We start from the raw sequence: 20838 nt of genomic DNA on the forward strand, positions 1-20838 counted from the left end.
AAGTTCCTGCTGAACGTGTCGAACGACAGCGTCTGTTATTTTCCCTTTAGTACTGAGAAGATGTGCTTTCGATTTAAATTTCCAATCAAACATAAGTTCTAAATATTTTACATTAGTTCTTGAACCTGCCTATACTTTTAAGACCTTCATCTCAAGTTACAATTTATTTCCAGCGACTACATCAAGTGCAGAATAAACCCATTTCATGTTGATGTAATTGGTTGTTACACTGCAGGCGAAGAAAGCTTAGTTATCAGCTAACGATTAATTCGAAATTTCCAGTCGTATAGTTCAGTCAGTTTTCAAGTAAATACGTTGATAGTCACAGTTTGCTGTTTCCTTTCTCAGTACACTTGTAAAAAAAAGTAGCAGACAGGGAACTTGATCTTTATAAGGAACATTCATGACAGGCAAAGAAGAACACCAATAGTGTGGTCAATGGTTTTTCATGAATACTACTTATGCATCCAAGAGTAAGGGCACACTGCTAATATTTGCTTATTTCATTTTTCTACCCTATCTCCATCCATCCTATGCTTAAGTATTTTTCTCTGGGTATTTCTCGTATAAACGAGTTCCTATATCATACATCTGCCAGTTGAAAGTGATGCATACGGTTGAACTGTCACTCACGTGTAAAATGTAAAGGAGAACACAAAAGGAGAGCCTTGGGGCACTCCTTGAAATTCAGAACTGAAGCTGGATAGGCTGCCATTAATAGATGTATAAGCCATTCTATTTTGCGAAAAGTGGCATACGAGGCGAATATTAGCCGCTGGCAATTGGAAGAAAGTTTATAGTATGACCACTACACTATCGAAGGCTTTCTCGAAGTCGAACAATAAAGAATAAGATGAACGTTCTTTAGTAGATTGATTAGTGTCAAGATTTTATTTCAAATTTATACAAACATACTATATTAAAGATACTTGCTCGCAAGAACTGGCCATGAAACCTAACCCTTGTAATTAATACAGAATATATTCTTACTTGTTAACGAAAGGTGATTAATCTTTAAGGAAAAGAAATCAGTTTGAAATTCCGTTTATTTCTTTATGTACTCAGGAAATAGACAGTATATGTACACATTTACAGTACATCATAAACATAAATTGAACACAACACCAATAATGGGACTTTTCTCTTACACATATAGACAATAGACCAATAAAAACGATTTTATGAGTAGACACATTAAGTTCTAAAAATATGTAACATTTAGTCAGTTCATCGTTTTGATTTAGATAGTCATTGGTTTACAAGCAAGAGCAAGAGTTAATCACTAATAAAATGAACACATATGTTTCCTAGCTATACATATAACATACTGATTTTATGTTGAAAATATAGTATATGTATATATTTTAAGAGTTTACTATATATACAATACATATATTTATATTCACCAAGTAGTCATAATTTGTATATCTTTCCACATGGTATCACTTCACATAACCATTTATTTACAGGAATATACTCATATACTTTCTTATTTTATTTGGAAACAATACCAAATGACCAGAAAAACTTTCCCAATTGTACAAACATTTATTATGTAAGAAAACATTGGTCCACCACTACACAGGATCTAGAAACTACACTTGTATTTTGCAACATTGGAGTTTGTGTACGTGTGTGTGTAGACGGAAAAGCATATTATTGCACATTTGCTTTGGTTTTGTTGTCGTATTGATCATACATATAACTTTTGTTTTCCTAAATAACATTTCAAAATAAGACCTCGACGAATAATGAGATAAATGTGTTTACAAGTCCAGAAATAAAATAACATTACATGTTTATTAAACGTTAATAAAACATTATTCTCACTGATAGAGAGAAACCAACATCATTATGGAATAACAAAACAGACAACGCGTTTGTTTCATTTCAATGTACAGAAATCCTAAACCTATTGTGTTTCATATTATTAGATACAAGATAAATTTTTTTGTTTTAAAAGTTGGTGCTGTTCAATTTAGGTTTGAACAAATTATTATCGAAGCATATTTCACTATAATGGTATTATCTTAAGAGGCCTAATCACTGCGAAATTAAAATACCACTAATTTTACTGTAATTATGTGATACCTTCAAATAGATAAAAGATAATCGAAATGTGGAACAAGAGCGCGCTAGATAATATTATTTTTCGTGCGGTACGGTTATCATGAGTCAGCTGGGGTAGCCTTTCGTTTGCAGTCATTTAGAAACGCAAAAATAAATGCAAATTTTCTAAATGACTGGAAGTTGAAAGCAGATAAGTGAGTCGTGAATAACGGTATATCACGTAAAATAATATTGTCTACTGAGCTCTTGTTCTTCTTTTCGATTATCATTTATCTATTTGAAGATACCACATGATTACTGTAAACTTAGCGGTATTTTAATTTCACCGCGATGGGAACTCTTAAGCTGTACAGATGTTTTCCATAACTTACAGTAAAGATTAGAATTTCTTTAAAATATGGTGTTTTAAACTTTCAGTACTGTTTAACCATTGTGATTTAAGAAATGATTATTATCATACTTATTTTTAGGTAAAGAATACTTGCACTTTACATAAATATTGATTTGTTTAAAGCTTTCTTCATATTTATAAATTGTTTTAATTTGTACTTTCACTTCTGTGCTAATTTTCATATTCTTCTTTTCGCGATCTAAACATTATTAAACTTCTTTCCAGAAAGAATTTGGTCAAATAAATTTACTACTATTTAATATAAACACTACATTGTATTATGCATACTTTGGTGTTTCTGTCTTTTCTATTTTTATTTTATTTAAAGCATTATTTTTTAAACATATTTGTTTAGTTATCACTAAATTTGTTTCCGTGATTTTAGTACATAATACGCGTAAACAAATCCCCGTAAACAGAACTATAGTAGAAACGAACTAATAAGAAATTAAACAACTCTGATTTACTAACTTTTTCCCACAACGTAGAAGTTTTTAAAACTTTTCATTTAAAAAATCAATTCATCTACTCAACAACATTCTGACTTTTTTTAAAATCTTTTATTTGGCACTACAAGCACTATTTAAAATGCTCTGTTCGATCATATATAAAGTCAGAACCATCCTTCACGGCATCGTTCATCCATTCGCTTGTCCCCAACACTGCTGCCAGTCTTTCACGCTGTAATGTAATACTCATGTCTCTTTTTACATTTTTGGCGTAAGATGTAGCACAAAGCAATGACTATTAGCAGGGCAATGGTGATACCCATTCCAATGCTGACCCATATGATTTCCTCGTTGATTCCATTATGGTTTCTACCTGTAAAGATAAAAAAGAAAGAAATAATGTAGTTTCATTTTCAAAATGTAATTGAAATCTGAAGTAATTGTTATACATTTATTAATAGCTACAGCATGACTACTGTACACTTGGGTTGTTTATAGCATGAAGTATGTTGTAAGAGAAAGAAATATAAAGGGACTCTTGAATAACGGACAAGTTACTACTATATTTGACATTATAAGGGTTATTTGCAATATGTGTACATGGATCATTGAAGAGGCATCATCCCGACGAAATTAAAATACTGCTAATTTTACAGTAATTATGTGATATCTTCAATTACATAAAAGATAATTCAAATGTGGAACAAGAGCGCCCTAGACAATATTATTTTGCGTGAAGTACCGTTATCACAAGCCACCTATTGGCTGTCCATTTTCAGCCATTTAGAAACGCGAAAATAAATGGCGATTTTCAAAATGGCTCGAAATCAAAAGCAAGTAAGTGAGTCGTGATAACGGTATCCCATTTAAAATGATGTTGTCTAGGGCGCTTTTGTTCCACATTTCGATTATATTTTATCTATTTGAAGATATCACATAATTACTGTAAACTTAACGGTATTTTAATTTCGCCGGGATGAGGCCTCTTAAGCTCTAAAAGGAGTTTCAGACAAATATTGAAGATGGATTGACTTGATTCCTTCCTCGTTTGATAGATCTTCATAAACTAAACAGCGTTGTGGCAATGAGAACCCCACTTTTACTTTCAATAGGTATGGTTTGTCTGAAACACTTGGGTGTACAAATGACTGATACTGTAATGAATCAATGTTGTACAGACGGCTTTTGAGCAAAACCCATGTTTGTGTACACACACACACACACACACACATATATATATATATATATATATATATATATATATATATATATATATATATATATATATATATACCTTCTATCCTTCCCTGAATTTGGATTTAAGCGGCATCGGAAGTGTCACTATTGATGTCAGCAACCTCGAAAACTATGGATTTGGCCCTAATATTTGTCATTTTCAATACATTAACCCCTTTCTTTCCTCCAAGTTGCACCTTCAAAGTGAAATGATAAAAAACATCCTAGGCCTGAAGCTCATCTATGTTGAAAATTTTATCGAGATCAGTCTGGTGGTTCAAATGTTGTTTAAGTTACAAATATAGTCACAGTCATTTTTAGATAATTTGTCACAGTAGAAAACAGGTATTTGTTTACATACAAAATTTTGTGCATAAGGTTTATATAAAAATCTATATTAGATTATTAAATAATAGTAATTATATGTTTTAGTGCATGAGTATAAGTGACATTTGCATTCTGCTGTCTTTTTTAAGGAATAATTTCGTTAAAATGAACAAAATTTCACCAGATCGAAGAGCACATTAAGAACTCAGTTTCATTCAACAGCTCTATTTGCTTCAAGAGAAGCGCTTCATATTGGTAGATGTGTATGCAGCTGTTAAAGTCCTGTAATTAATGCACAACCACGAATAAACTAGCCTACCAAAAAGCATATAAAGGAAATGAGTGCAGACAATTAATTTTCAAGAATAATTACAACAGTTTTATTTTCAATTGCTTGTTTTTTTAAATATTCGCATTATTAAAGTTTCTCAACTTACACTTTCACACATTGGAGAAAAAACGGTTCCATTACCAGTAATATTAACCTAATACAAAGATTTTTGTTATTTTTCCAATTTTTCCGGAAAGAAACCGATTTTTTTTTTTAACCAACGGGTTCAAAATTTCCGGAAATTTTACAATACTAGTCGGGATAGTCCTACCTTTTTGCTCGTAGTTTCGACTTCCTATTACCTGGTGATGCGACACGGAGATATCCTCGTTTTTCATTAAACAGTTAGTTATGTTATTTTACGCAATGAATAAAGAGTGGAAGTTCCAGATTTGTTTTAATATCGCATATTAAAAGTAGATTCATATTCAAACCCAAAACACAATATAAAGAAATATCCAAATGTTGCTAAGGGACAAATACAACTGAGAGCTCTGACAAAATACTGATGTGAGCCGAAGCGAAGTTCCGGTACGTCTTAACCCACTTTAAGCTTTTCTCTTGTAAAGTCAGCAACAAAAGTTCTTTCCATTTCGTAAAATTTATTTTGGAAATAACGGTGGTACGGCTGAAACGTACAATGGTGTCATGGCTTGAAACGTGGAGAAAATTATATTATTTTTAGTTTACTAAAACTGTATTCACATTTGTTTTTCCATTCTGAAATTATTTACGAAATCAATTTCATCAAACGGAAAGGACTTTTATCGCTGGCTGTACACCAAATTTCACGCTAAAGTAAACTGTCAATAATTATCATGTGATCATTAATATTATTATTCAGATGGAAAGTTTCAGAAAACATGTCACAATTTTACGCTCAGAGAATATGATAGCCTGATTAATTCTATAGAAGAACATTTTATCTGTTGCATTTATCTTTCATAATGTGTGTAGCTTCCAGAATAAGCGGCAATTTTTATCTGATATTTTTGTTTTAATATTACAAATAGATTTTTCATCTCTAATGAAGATAATATATTGTTGAACAAAATAATGGAAAACTACAGACGGGCTTAGTTGTCTTCTTCTCATCAACCAATCATTATTATCATTAAAGGATTTCTTGTTTTTCTTCCTTTGTTGCTCTTGTAGGCTTTCTCGTTCTTTTGAATGTTGGAAGAAGAAACAACAGAAGAGGGAATGCAATGATAAAATTAAAGACAGATAGCTTTATTCAACTACAGACATCGCATCGCCTCTATGACTAACATTTTTTTTACCTCTTTTCTTTGAAAGCAAAAATGAAAGTTGGTTGAATTCTAGTCAGTGTTGCCAATCATATATCAGAAATTGTCTTTAAAATATATTTTCTTTCATTCAAAAATCTTGGGCTATAGAGCAGTGTGATTAGCAAGCTTTTTCTGTAGACGGCAGGGGTAGGGGACGCATGGTGTCACGTCATCCGCTATGCCTATCTTTGCCTGTTGTATTTTTTAGGAAGTGATAGGATGCCATAGATACTTTTGGAAGTGCGGGAACGTGGTCCACCTTTGTTCCCCCTCACATTTACCCCTGGTACACGGTCCGCATTTTCGGAGGGTTCGGAGGGATGGTTTTCATAATAAAACGAGATGAAAGGTCTTCTTTCAGGATATGATAGCATTAATACATACAAATATGTTATACATATGCATATTATTTATATTATATTTGGATTATACTAAAGTTAGATTTATAGGTTCTAGGAATTTTACCAATAAACTATTCATAATGAAACAAAAATTGTTTATGAAAAACTATTGTTTGACTTTATTTTTTTATTATTTATACCTATATAAACGAAAAGGAAAGATAAGCTTGAAGGAAACATAAGACCAACTTGAGAGACTGTTATGCAATGGTACTCATAACTGTGTGTATTAAATTTGGCAAAATGATAGTGACAAGGGAGATAATTAATTTCAGATGTTTTAAGTATTTTAACATGTAGACGTGGTTTCATTATTATTTGTATCATTATTATTATTACCTTACTGATTCTATTATCACCATTCTTCATTTGTTCGTTTTAAGTGAGTTTAATAAAATATAACAGATGAAGTGTATTTCAGGAGGGTAAGGACAGAAAATTATTTAGGAGCCGAGACCCCATTACCGCTACTTTCCGTGGCTACGCCCGTAGGATTATACTAAATGGTTCAAGTTGAAAAAAATGATGTGTGAATAAATACAAGATCTCCTAGAAAGGAAAGATCCTTAGAATAATTTAATATATACAACAATTAGTATATTAGTATATTGAAGATGTATATGAAACGTGAAAGAGAAAAACGAAGAATATTGGATCATACACATTGACAGTATAATAAAATAATTCCTACTTAAATATAAAAGGCTTGGCAAGGAGGCGTAGTTAATACAAATTTTCGACTTAAGACCAAATGACTTCCCAATTATCGCAAAACAATGATGATAATGATAATGAAACTCGGTTCTGGTGGCACGAGGTTATCCAGTGGTAGAGCATGTCCTTCTAGTGTGTGTAATCTCTGACTCGATCCCAGGCTGTGATGGGCAACATTATATCCGTGTTTTTTCGGTGTTCTCCCGTTTTTCTCATGTTCTTGTTTCTTCATAATCAATAAATTTGTTTAAACATCTGCCTCCTCTTTTAGCCTGCACGGCATAATGTGAGACGTAAAATCAAAAGATTTCATTTTGTTTTCCTTTTTGTTGTTTTTTGGGCACTTGCACGTACTGTGAAGTGACGCCAATCCGCTCCTTGGGAACTACATTGGCATCATCCAGTCCAGGAGGCCACAGCTTCGATTTCAGGAAGATAAAAGTCGTTTACTTAGCTTTTGCGCTTGGACGTACACGAATCTTCAACCATAGGTACCATCGATCAGAGGACATCCCACCTGATCCTGTATATTGCTTTTTGATATTTGTAACTAAATTTCCCATGGTCTAAAGAAGGGCCGGATTTAGGGGGGTACAAAGGTGCACGTGGATCCCCCTTCGTTGTAAATATACACTACCTAAAGTGAGAGGCTAGCAGTGAGTTTTACAAAATCAATAGTTTAAGTCAATTTTCTGAAGGTTGAAGGAAAAGAATTCATCGAGAGTAGACACTTAGCATTTTCAAAGGAATTCCTCATTCATATCACAGATGCCTAAAGGCATTTAAAAATCTCAAAGTTAATTCAAATGTACTGGTAGTTATTGGTGAATCCCCCTCAGAGAATCCTGGATCCAGCCCTGGTCTAAAGTATTTCATAGATGCACACATGCAAGTTCCTTTACTTATTCAGATTTTAATAAAGAATGAAAGTCAGCTTGTTGTCAATCTTCCAACTTACTTGGAAACACATACCGTTGTCAGAACATCTTGCACTCGTAGTGTCTCTTTTTCCCTGCACTAGGAAGTTTTTGAGTTCGTCGTTATCCTAATTTCCAAGTCAAATGAACATATAAACTTAGTAAGACACGTGACATTGCTTACTTTCAGAACATCCCTACTGCTGGCTACCACGCAAGAATCGAGCTTCAAGCAAGGACCCGATATTGGCATCTAAGTCGTGTACACCGATGTCCAGTGCCATGTGCTCAGTGAAAGGGTTTCCACGAACAAGTCACATAACGTCAGTAAATGAAAAGGTCTTCCTGGTCTCTACAAGTGCATAGCTCCGACATTAAACCCTGAAGACATGTAATGGGGTCAACTAATGACAGAACATCGAAATCCCCAATGTAATAAAAACCAAGAACGAACTTGATAGAAGATGGAGTGCCAAAGAGAGATAGGACCGATATCTACACGAGAACGATAAAACTGTCCTTCTACAGTCTACAGATACTAACAGCAGCAAGTAATGGAAGGCAATCTTTCCGCCTCTAGTGTCTATGTCATACCTAGCCACTAGCAGTCTCTTTCGATCCTGAATATCATTAGACCCAATCTGTTCATATATTAAATCCGTCTGAACTTCCTACCCCTGAGATTTGCTGTCTGGGACTTTAATTAAATATATCTATAATAAATTTTGAAACAATTAAAATAAGCTAAGTCCTAAGCTTAGCTGGTGGAAAACACAATCCCGGATAAGCCTCAGACAAAAACCATCTTAGTGATATTTCTTTACTTTTGACCATAGAGATCACACACACTGTTGCATAGCATGTCAATCGGTATTAGAGCTGTCATAGAACAGCTAGCAGCGAAAACGTGTAATTCCTAACAGTTCTAACCATGCTAAATTTTCCTAACCGTTTCTGTAAGAAATTGACCTAAGGCGATCCATTTTAAAAACCAGGAAACTGGTCGTTCTAAAACTTACTGGCAATTGCGAGGTTTTGCAATTAAATAACGAGACTGGTGTCATAAATGAGATGTATTTCAAAGAAAGTTACAATTGACTGTTATTCCCTTCAATATACTCCCCTCCCCTATCTATACACCGCTGCATACATGCCTTCCATGCTGTAGGACATCAGATGTCACACTGTTCAACAACTCTGACGTTTTTAGTTTCATCTCTTCCACAGACTGAAAATGTGTTTTCCTCAATGCACTTTTCACTTTTGGGAATAGATAAAAGTCACATGGAGCCAGGTCTGGAGAATATGGAGGATGGTCAAGCACAGGAATGCGCTTGGCTGCTAAAAACTTCTTCACCGGAAGGGCATTATGGGCAGGCGCATTGTCTTGGAGGATCCATGCATCGCTCTTCCGCAAATCTGGTCTTTTCTTCCTTATTCTTTCCCATAGCTTGATTAGGACTTCTTTGTAGTAAGTCTGATTCACCGTTTGATCCTGAGGCACCCATTCGGTCATGATGATACCCCTGATATCGAAGAAACGATGAGCATTGCCTTTAATTTCGATTTGCTCATTCGTTCTTTTTTCATTCTTGGCGATGTAGGAGTCTTCCAGTGCATGAATTGACGCTTAGTTTTGGGGTCATACTGGAAAATCCATGTTTCATCACATGTGATGACACGTGTTATCAAGTCTGGTTCTGCTTTGAGTAGTTCCATGACGTCACAGCAAATAATCTTTCGAGTGTCTTTTTGTTCGTGAGAGAGATTTTTCGGGACAAGTTTTGCACAAACTTTTGTCATGTTTAAATCGTAATGCAAAATTTGTCTTACTGTCTCTTTGTTAATGTTCGTCATGTCTGCGATCATCCGAATGCTCAGATGCTGTCTTTCCGCACAATTTCATTAATTTTTTTGAACATTTTCGTCCGTTCTTGAACTCAAGGGACGGCCGGGTCGTTCATCATCTTCAACCTCCTCACTATCTTCTGAAAATCGTTTGTGCCATTTGAAACTAGCGCACGTGACAGAGCATTATCACCATTCATCTCTTTTAACATTGCACAACATTCCCTCTGTGTTTTGTTTAATTTCATCAGAAATTTGATGTTAATCGCTGCTCAACTTTACTGTTCACCATGATTCCTGCACTACTACAGAACACTGTCCTCTTCATGCAAACCTGCAAAGAAAAGAAAAGGTTTCAGAATCATGAAACAAACAGTGACTGCTCATGAAGGTTCAAGATCATCAACACATCATTAGCTACCTTCCCCCACGATCTTGCGCGACAGGAGGTGGGCAGTCTCGTTATTTAATTTCCACACCTCGTATATTGCTTACACAAGCTAATACCTGTCTTCTAAATCTTAAGTGTTTTATATTCCTTTCATCCACTAAACACCTTCAGCTTAAAATAGTCACATGAACACAGTGCAACTTTATGTGTAAATAAACGTTTGTACGTGACCTATTTAAAAATTAATCGATTTGATTTCTATCCAAGGAATAAAATGAAGCATGAAAGATGTTATTTGATGAGAAGATGTAGGATACCTTAACGAATATACATGACCCCAAACAGAGTACCAGGATCTATCAGTACCCATCAGATTTCCATTTACTTCTGGAGTGTTGCGAGCAGTATAGAAACCATTAAGAAATATCTGCAAGATTTCTGGTACAATGCGACACATACCATCAAACTAAGGAGGTACAGTCTCCAGAAATAGTGAATATTCACTTATGTAAGTAGTGCACAATGATTCACTACGTTCTCAGTAAACTGAAAGAAACGGGACGATTAACTAGTTACATAGCTGAACCATGCGGAATCATTGCATCGTGCAACTGTCTGAGAATTTGCAGATAAGATGAGGATGACAATGCTTCGCTACAGTCCTTTTTCAGAGAGAAAATTTTCAAAATGACCTCGAAGTTATTACCAGACTATATAGCAGAACATATTCATGGGACACCCATTGAACGTCCCACAGGTTCCATACTTGTCTTTATTAGTATACTTATAAACTTTAAGAATATACAAAAACCTTAACATTAGACCAATATATTCCTTTCTTACTTACAGAAACTTAACATCATAGTAACGTTACAACTTTTACATAATCCAGATTTGTAGCCGTAGAACTTTTGGTTATTTTTCAACTTGCAAACCAGTAGCATGGAACATAATCTGGGACTGATCAAGAAGTCATAAGTGGTTTTCATGGATTGTTAGACAGCATTCCGTAAGACGTTTGAGAAATGGCCACAGGCGAATCCAGAAGGTAAAACCTAAAGAGGGGGGGGGGCAGCCAGCTCCCAGATTATGATAGGTATATCACGAGCTTAAGATACACTTTCAAAAATATATAAATAATAGCTTAAGTTATTTTTGTCACTCAAAGAACCGGAGAGAGCTAGGCCCCACCACAGCCCCGGGCTAGATTCGCCACTGGAAATGGTGCGATCGCTGAAACATTGACATTTTATTCGACGGAAATCGGACTTCGAGAAAGGTGATCACTTTCAATCATTTTACCTTCAATACTTTCGTATTTCTTTTGGTACAATCTCTGTATATATTTTTAAAAATATTGTATTCCGTAACGTAAACATGGTTAATTGTTAAACAAAAAACCTGTCTTCACTTTGTTGCATTAAACAAGATAAATCAAAATAAATATCACCTTCCATTGGTAATTTGTAGCTATATGTCATATTGAAAGGAAACATTTTTTCTTTAAATTAGCAACACTGTGAAGGAAAACAAAAGACAAATCAAGATGAGAATCTCAAAATGCAATTCTCTCCTACCTTCTGCATCGTAGACAATTTCCACCCCTTTTGTTGTGAAAGAAACAAAAGGTATAAGAGGTTTAGTAAGAAAGAAAGAAAATGATTTCTTTTTTATAATTTACAACTTCTGCAGCAAAAGATGAGAGAATGACTATTATGTATGTCTCTATACAATTGACGACTTTAATTTTGAAACTCAACAATGCTTCTTCCACAAAGAAAGCAAAGCACTTTTCATTAGGATCTTATGTTCCTAATTTTCACTCTCGAGAAATGAATACGAAGAAAACAATAAGTTATATAAAGATATTTTTCTCAATTCTCGGAAATAATTTCAGAAGATAAGGAAAATGTATACCATTCTGATGGAAACTAGCTTAACCAAGAAAAGGTAGAGAGAATTAAGAGAACGGAACGAAATATTCTTTATAAATGTCATTTCAGAAGAGCTCATTATGGCCTACTTACTATTGAGGTACTCTCAATTTTACTCCGACGGATTCTACTCCGAAGTTACATCGAACCTTGTGGTTTGTTTTATTTTCCACATTTCTACCAAACTAAGCAACTAGCAACCACTGGACAACTAGTGATGGAAACGAGACGAAATTGAGTACGTAGTCTACGGATAAGGATCGAAAATCGTTGTCTCCTTCTTAGTCTCATGTCGATAGTCTCGACTTGGTCCAGCGTAGCGTAGTCGCTAATGGTGGGGACACTCGGTCTAAAAGATGTAACAGCTTTTTCAGGCCAGTCATCCTGAGTGAGGGTTTTCCTGGTTTGTTTTTTCATTCACACCAAGCAAGTGTCGAGATGGTATCTAGAGCCTGTGTATCTCATCTATGTCGTCGGAAAGTATGCGAACTATACTTCGGCCCCTCTGACGGAGGAAATTCTCCCTTTGCTTACGGAAAAGAAGTGAATGGCCTCCGCTGTGTTGCCAATTTGTCATTGAATCGTTTGGTCTTGACGAGTGAAGATCGTAGGCTACTTAGAATGGCTAACAAGATAGATGACAGCAGCGAAGTCCGTGAAATAATTCATGTTGGTAACGCTTCCGCATCTAACAAGTGAAAGATCTCGGCCGCAACAACTTCTCCCTCCTCTTTTGAAGGAGTTACGGGAAAGCACACATCGACTGCAGCGTCAGAAGGGGCACAGATCAAATAGAGAGGCTCTAATATAATGGTCCCAAGTCGCATCTTACCTTTTTCTTTCTTTTCCTCCTCATCAATTCCCTGTCCAGTGTGATCGCCGATAGACGCCATTCCTTATATAACGGGCTAACACGACCATAGATGCCGAAAGCCCAGAAATCTAATTCCTAATCCGTAATCAATAGTCTCGAAATAAATTGTGTGAAGAAGTAACAGTGTCACTTGAACACCACATGAAGGAGTTTGTTCTTCTGTGGCGCGGTATTTGCTCAACTATTATTGAAAGCTTAAGTCACAATAGAATGATATCACTTCCGGTTTTAGTAGAGATTAGAATATAGGTGAAATACATTCTTGGGACGCTTAATCGATTGCAGAAATCCATTTCTCACTACCTGGCCTCGTTTTCATTCTATGACAATAAACGTTAAAACTGGAATCTTATCTTTCTGCTGTGTGTTGAGCTGCTGTGTGTTTTGCTGTGTATATTGAAACCGGAATTCGTAGTGGATTTATACCACTTCATTAGAGGTTTGAAGATGGAAATAAAATGTATTTTTGAGTTCCTTTGTGGCTAAGCGCTTAACATACGCGCCTTTGTCATGGGGACTAATGGTTTGATTCCCAGGGTAAGCTCATGTAGTTCGGATTCCATGTTAATCAGTAGGGTCATCTCTCATATAGCCTTTCTGCTGAAAGGACACAACAAACAAACTCAATTGAATTCAATTCAAAATGTATTCACTGGACGTTTAATTGATTTCTGAAAACCACTTCTCCCTAATTAATACTGTTTTTACTATACAGCGATAAGTACTAAAACCGGAAATGGTTCATTTCTGCCACTTCTGGTCTTAGTAGAGATATCAGATATTAGAGTGGCTCTTCCTTTAAATGAATTACAATTCTTTTCCTTATCGCGGTATCGGTATTTAATTTTAAACGATAGGCTACTTACTTTTGTAAAATGTTCCGCCTCCGCATTTCATATCACTCCCCTCCCCCCGCACATTTCCTTCTTGATAATTTAATTATCTTACCTTTCAGTAATTTCTGCTCCCTCCCCACTCTCAATGTTTCCTTTTCTCATACCTGGAAGTGTCATTACACAAATACCAGTATTAAAGGAAGGAAAATGAACTTCATTAAAATTTGTCGGCACCCAAAACGAAAAAATCGTCGCGTGAGAACCAGAGGAAGGTAACTCCAAAAATGTAGTTTTTGCTTTCTTCATGTTTGGACATAATTTTGAAATCCCCACTTGGTGTAAATGGAACGTAACGCTATCTGTTCTCCTTGCCGATCATCTGTTGTAACGTAGCTCAATTACCATCTTATTAAAAACATATCTTTCCAAGAAAATAATATTTTTGTCCTCTCGCTTGTAAACCTACGAAAATGGAGTTACGTTCCTCTGGTGCGACGAAAAATAAGTGCTTATTCACTTGTTGTGCATAATCCCCCAGAACAAAATCCTAAATACGCCACTGAGTTAGTATCTGAATCGCTTGAAAGCAGAGTTGATATTTCAGGAGTAATTTGCCAGAATAATGTGAGAGGCGGTAACACTGATCAATAATTGTTACTAGTATGGCAGTTAATTTCACTTCATTTTCATTCATTAAAGAATTATTTGGGATACCCGCACTTTATCTTCCATTTTACAAAGTTCGGCTCTACATCCCTACGCTTAGCCAAAATGTTTAAATGTTCCTACGTATAGGGAGATATACATGCGGTTGGCAGCACTGATCTCTATTCTGCTGCTTTATTTGTCACAACGTTATACAATGGTGGAACAAGGAAAATCATTCTTGTGTAGTAAGGATTTTTCAAGACAGTCCGATGAATGTTTTGCAACATAACTTATGAGTGAAGGTGTGAGTGGGTCCTGGAAATTATAAAAATAAAGTAAAATAAAAATAAAAGAGTAGCGAATAGAAAATGAAAAGGGAGTGTTTAAAATCTCACGATTGTGCCTTTTAAACTAAAAGAGACAGCTGTTAATGAAAGTAATTACGAAATACAGTAAACCTATAACTGGCTGTGTCCAACTGCGGCCCGTCCACTACATTGGCATTTTCTGGTTAACACGTTACAAGTGTGGAAGGGGCAACATGTCATTACACGACATCTGAGTGCTAAACACAACACTGCGTTTCCGTAGTTTCACTCTGAGAGTCAAACACAACAATGCGATTCCGTAGTTTTCTGCCCGCCGCGTCTAGTACAGTATGTTTTATAGTGCTGTAACTTGACACTTTTCCTAGATGGACAAGTATTAATATTTGGTCAAGAAAGAAAACTATAAGGTTGACCCTCCCTAGATAAACATGAAACGCGAATTCTCTCCCCCTCCCCCGCTTAGAATTTAAAACCTTAATAAATATATTTTATTGAGATAATGGGTCAATAGCAGCAGCATAAGTTATTTTCAGTTCTTTTGAAAATTGTATGGTGGGGCTATTATTCCAGGTGTAACAAATGAATTTCAGAGGTCAATATTTGACACAACTTAAAGCCTAGAAATATACTATATTATTTTTGGGAGCCATCATAGGGGGCACTTTTCTACAAGTTACGCCACTGATATTCTCTAACTGGCTTTTTCTATAATCAGCAAAACGTGCTCTGATATCTGTCGGAATATATAAAGTGGATTGTACTGGTAAAATGAGAATGTGAATGAAAATGGGAATAAGAGAAAATCTACGGAAAGGGCATTGTCCACCAGAACGCCTATGTCTTGTGATCAGACCAGGGACCTCTGTTACTGGAAATGAGTGATCTACGTACTTGTTTTTATTATTTTAGAAATTCACCCCAACCAGGACACTTGATTCTATGATTTTCTTGATTGATCTTACGCAATTTTCTACTTAATCCCCAAAACGAAAGCTTCGAGTACGTTTAGGAATAGACAAACTCTTCAGTGGGAGTCAAATTACCTATGGTTTGCGACACGTGATCCGAAGTCTAACTCCCGACAACATTCGGCTATTGCCAGCAGCCACCATGACCCGTGAAAAAGTAATATACGTATAATAATTCTATGGCAGTACAATATTGAAATTGCGATACTATTATATGTATATGCGAGCTTTTTACCCGATAATTTTGTTTCTTAATAATATGTACTCATATTGATAGTAGCTCCAATGACAGATAAAGTGATAGACCGTTCACTTCTGGGGCATGGGGTCCTTGGTTCGATTCCAGCTCGCGCCAAATGAGCTTTGTGGTGGGCAAATACCATGTGCGTGGCTTTTCCCGTTTCCTCCCACTTTCTTCATTTCATCATTTCAGTAATTTCTCATCGTCACCATCTCCTTTAGCCTAGTCGGCATAAGTGTGGGACGTAAAACTTAAAGATTTCATTTTATTTCCAATGACAGATGAGAGCGATCTCTGTAATTAATTTTCTAGAGGTGATTAGGTCATGTTTCTGTGAATCGAATTTCCAGTAACTCGTTCAGTTAAAGATGTCTACGGTGCAAACTGATGTAAACTTTTAATCGTAATTTATGCTATGACTATCTTTGAAGTGAAAATGGTCACCGATGCGAAATTAATTCACACGGACGTTTTCCAAGCGTGAGAGTTATTAGTAATTCTTAGTTGCCATTTACCGTTGTCATGCATTAAATCTTGCGAGATACTCTTAAGGAAGCCAGGTAAACAATTTCAAAGGGCTAAATGAATATAATTAATTTAACGAGCTACGCATGATATACAGAAGAGCTTTACAGTCATCTCAGCATCTCTATTCAAGTTTTTTAGTAAATAGCATGTGCTTCCGTCACTTTGTATTCGGTGGAAAGTACCTGGAATTCCTCTTGATACTTACCATGGCAAAATCACCACAGGATGGGTAATGAGTGCAGGCTAACGATATTAATAAAGCTCATGGCTTCATGAGTTTGAAGGGAAAAATATTAACAAATCTGTGTGATAAATCAAAGAGGTACAAGAACTCAGTGGCAGAGCGCTCACTTTTGCTGAGAGGGGTGTTTGATTCGATTCCAAGTCATGAGATAATAATGGACAGTATCGTGTCCTTGGATTTTCTCGATGTTCTTCCCTTTCCTCCTACACTCTCATTTCATTACTAAAGTATTTTTCATTAATTGTTGTTGATTCGCAGTCGGTAGATCCTGGATTCGAATCCGGAGGCCATCTTGATTTACGTCTTCCACGATTTTCCCTCAGTTCCAAAAGGCAAACGTTGGGATCATACCTTTAAATATTGGCTTTAGTCGACTTTCTTTATCACTGTATATTGAAAAAAAGTCCAGAACCGAGTTTTGATAGCCCATAACTCTGGAGCAAAAGGTTTGAAACCAGTGTAACGTTTTATACACGTACTAAGCTCATCCAGATCTAACACCGTCCCAAATGTGGGCCGCATTGGTTCAATGGTAGAGCGTTTAGCTCTTGTGCATAGGGTCCTTGGTTTGATCTTATCTCACGTCAACTGAGCTTTGTGGAGGACATACACCGTGTACATAGGTTTTCTCAGAGTTCTTCCGTTTCCCTTCACTTTCTTCATTCCATCATTTCATTCATTTCTCATCATCACAGTCTCCTTTAGGCCTAGGACCATCATCACCGTGGAACGCAAAACTTAAGAGTTCATTCCATTTCTACGAAATAAGTGCAGTAACTCATGAGATAGGTAATATTGTTTTAGTTATGATTTCTAAATCTTTTGTCAGCAGCAAAGAAATCTAAAGTTTATTCAACACCTCATGTAAACAAATACACGTGATGATGGCTTCATTTTATTGGTTACAGAACCTATCAACATCAATGCGGTAGAAGAAAATAGTCCATTATCAAGTAAGCTGTTTTTTAAAATGCTTTTCTTGCCTATAAAGCTCATTGCTAGAAATGAAATTTCCTTACAATTAAATAATAGAAACAACAGTGTATCTAAGAATTAAATTGAATTAATGCAATAAAAGACAATACGCATGCGCAGAAAGTGGTTTTGCTCCACCTTCGCGCGAATTATAGTTCAAAATACGGCCGGGTGCGGGTAATATGCAAAACATCGACAGGGTAAACCGTTGCGTAGTGGTGAAAAACATATTGTTAATGTTTTCCGTAAGCTGTGAGAAAACATCCAACCCTAGCCATAAAAGACATAGTGAAATTAAGTGCAGAATTTAGTGGTGTGTCTGTGTTTAGTGTTAATGGTGCTCTCAGTAAAAGATTTTAAAAAAAGAAAAAAATACTTTGTCAACTCTCGGGAAGAAACATCGACATGAAAAACCAGTATTGGAAGTTCAGTGTTATGAATTTGTAAGAACTGCTGAACGTAGAAAAGTACAATTTTATGTGCGAAATGAACCATCGACAAACAAAGTGCTATCCGCTGTAAACAGCGATACAGATTTACCTAATTTCAAAAGAACAAGTTCTTATACTCTACAGTGTGAAATCGGGTTCGAATTTGTCCGCAGAAATCGAAAACAAATAATTATTGATCGTGAAGATATAATACACTACGTAAGGGAAATACGTAAAGGCGTAGGGAATACGTAAGGGAAATTCGTATCTACAGGCAACAAGGTAATATATATATATATATTACCTTGATGAGACTTGGGTCAATGAAGGTTACACAACAACAAAAGTGTGGATTGACTCAAGTGTATCAACCATGAGATCAAGCATGGGATCTAATAAGTTAGAGACGGTCCCTCGGGACAGTGATTCTAACACAAGAAGAATAAAATAATCTACAGATATAAATATTTTGCAAAATTAAACGATTTTTCGGTGAATGGATCAATTCTATGACGAACTCGATTAACAAGTGTTGATCTTCTATATTCTGGTCAAAGTTGATGGTTAGCTATCAACTTGGTTTGAGATTTCTGTCCCCCGAACGGACGAACACAGAGAGAAATAATTTTGTCTACATGACCGAAGGACACCAGAGACACAGAGAGTGTAAATATATAAAAGTTTTTCAGTTGTTAAACCAAACCTCTTTAAAAAATAGAACGACTCAAAAACTAAAAGGAAAAAAAAACTATATGCTTAATACATATGCGGCATTTTTATATGCATTATACATTGCAACAAAATGTGATCGTTACTTTCAACAATATTTTTCAAAAATTCCCACACACACAAGAATTTGCATTTCTACAAGACTAAAAACAAGAGGAATTTCAATACATTCTTTGCAGAAGCAAGTGAACCAAATAAGATTGTATCGACTTTTTTTTTTTTTTTTTTTTTTTAAAGAGAGGAAACTCTAGGGCTGGAAATACATAGTAGCCAATTGAATTTGACGGATGCCATTGCTTTTATCTAGCTCTTTCTGGAACCTCAAAGGGAAAAGGAAGGATTTGCATACTTTCAATGAAATTTTATGGAATTTCCTCGAAGGGCAGCCCCCTTTTCTTTTAACCTATGTTCTCCCTTTTAAACTTTATCAGATCAGAAGAAAAACAGAAAAGAAACACCTTTATGCCTTTATTTCAGCATGTTTCACTACTTTCAGCATAAATCCTAATCTAGAATTCTTAGTAAGATATAGAAATCTCCAACATACGGTTGGCAATAAAAGCATTAGTTTTCGCACTTTTTAAAAATCTATAGTATTCACGATATGTCCAAGGATATTTCAGGAAAGAATTTTTGGAGTGATTCGGCAACTAGTTTCGGTCTCTAGATCAGCGTTTCCCAACCTTTTTCAACTTGCAGCACACTACGGGTGTTACTTGCACTCTCGCGGCACACTTATAAATATTATTTGTAAATATAAAACACAGTGGTATTTCTTCTGTGATTATTGATCTCCTTCTCACAAGAAGAAAGCTCTATCACTGTTTTTTCCCCGTGGTAAATCATTATGATTATTTTTCATTCTAATTTAAAAATGGAAAACAATTGCAATGAAATATTGGACTCAAGTTTTTAAAAATACGCTTTCTGTTTGAAAACTATATCCAACCTTTTACTAAGAAGGAAGATCACTAAATAACAAACGAAGAAACAAATCTCATCTCATTTACTTTTAAAACACAAATGTAGGTACTTTGTCGAAAGGATTGAATGATATTTTAAATTTCAAGTTACAAAATAGTCTGCAACAATAAAGAAGCAATAATGGTCATAACAATGACAACAATACTTTCTTCAACATTACAAATGTACGTACAGAACGGTAACACTGTATGAAACTTAAAAGTATAGATTCATATAATGTGAATTACAAGTATATATTTTCCCCTACGTTTTACAATTTGATTTCTGTAAAATTAATAATTTTGTTTCGATTCCTCGCGGCACACCGGTTGGGAAACGCTGCTCTAGATTAAAAGCACTATCCCAGCATTCACCTGATGGAACTAAGATGAACCTGTGAAGACATCTAGATGACAGGTTGAAGAGTTCGAATCCACGACTTCCCGTTTGCTAGATGTGTTATTTGTGGAGTGGTAAATATTTGTTTGCTAACTAACTTTGAAACAAAATATTTGAAGTAAAGCACAGTTTTGATTGGTGTCGAGTGTGTGTAGTTCTATCCAACTTATCAAATTGAGTCTTGTCTTCTGGAACTATTGACAAGGTAATGTACGAGGGAGGACAGAAAATAAGGTGATAAGGCCGATATTTCTGGAGATTAATTTGTTATAGAGGAATGAGGAGTGTGCGATAATTTTAATACATGGAGTTGGCAACTGTACAGAATTTCAGAAACTCGCCACCTACGGCGCTAGTGTATGTAAACACCAA

General features: G+C 35.5%; 1 protein-coding gene across 1 annotated transcript in view; it reads right to left on the reverse strand.

Moving 5' to 3' along the window:
- Window positions 1–1028: 1028 nt before the first annotated feature.
- Window positions 1029–20838, reverse strand: part of LOC145663733 (uncharacterized) — an 896365-nt gene continuing 876555 nt past the window's right edge. The window contains exon 4 of the mRNA XM_081729811.1: window positions 1029–3283. Coding sequence (XP_081585937.1) covers window positions 3138–3283 — 146 coding nt within the window. The 3' untranslated portion in view covers window positions 1029–3137. The remainder of the gene's footprint in view (window positions 3284–20838) is intronic.

The sequence above is a fragment of the Thermobia domestica genome, chromosome 11, assembly GCF_964235325.1.
Source record: "Thermobia domestica chromosome 11, izTheDome1.hap1.1, whole genome shotgun sequence".
Lineage (NCBI taxonomy): Eukaryota > Metazoa > Arthropoda > Insecta > Zygentoma > Lepismatidae > Thermobia > Thermobia domestica.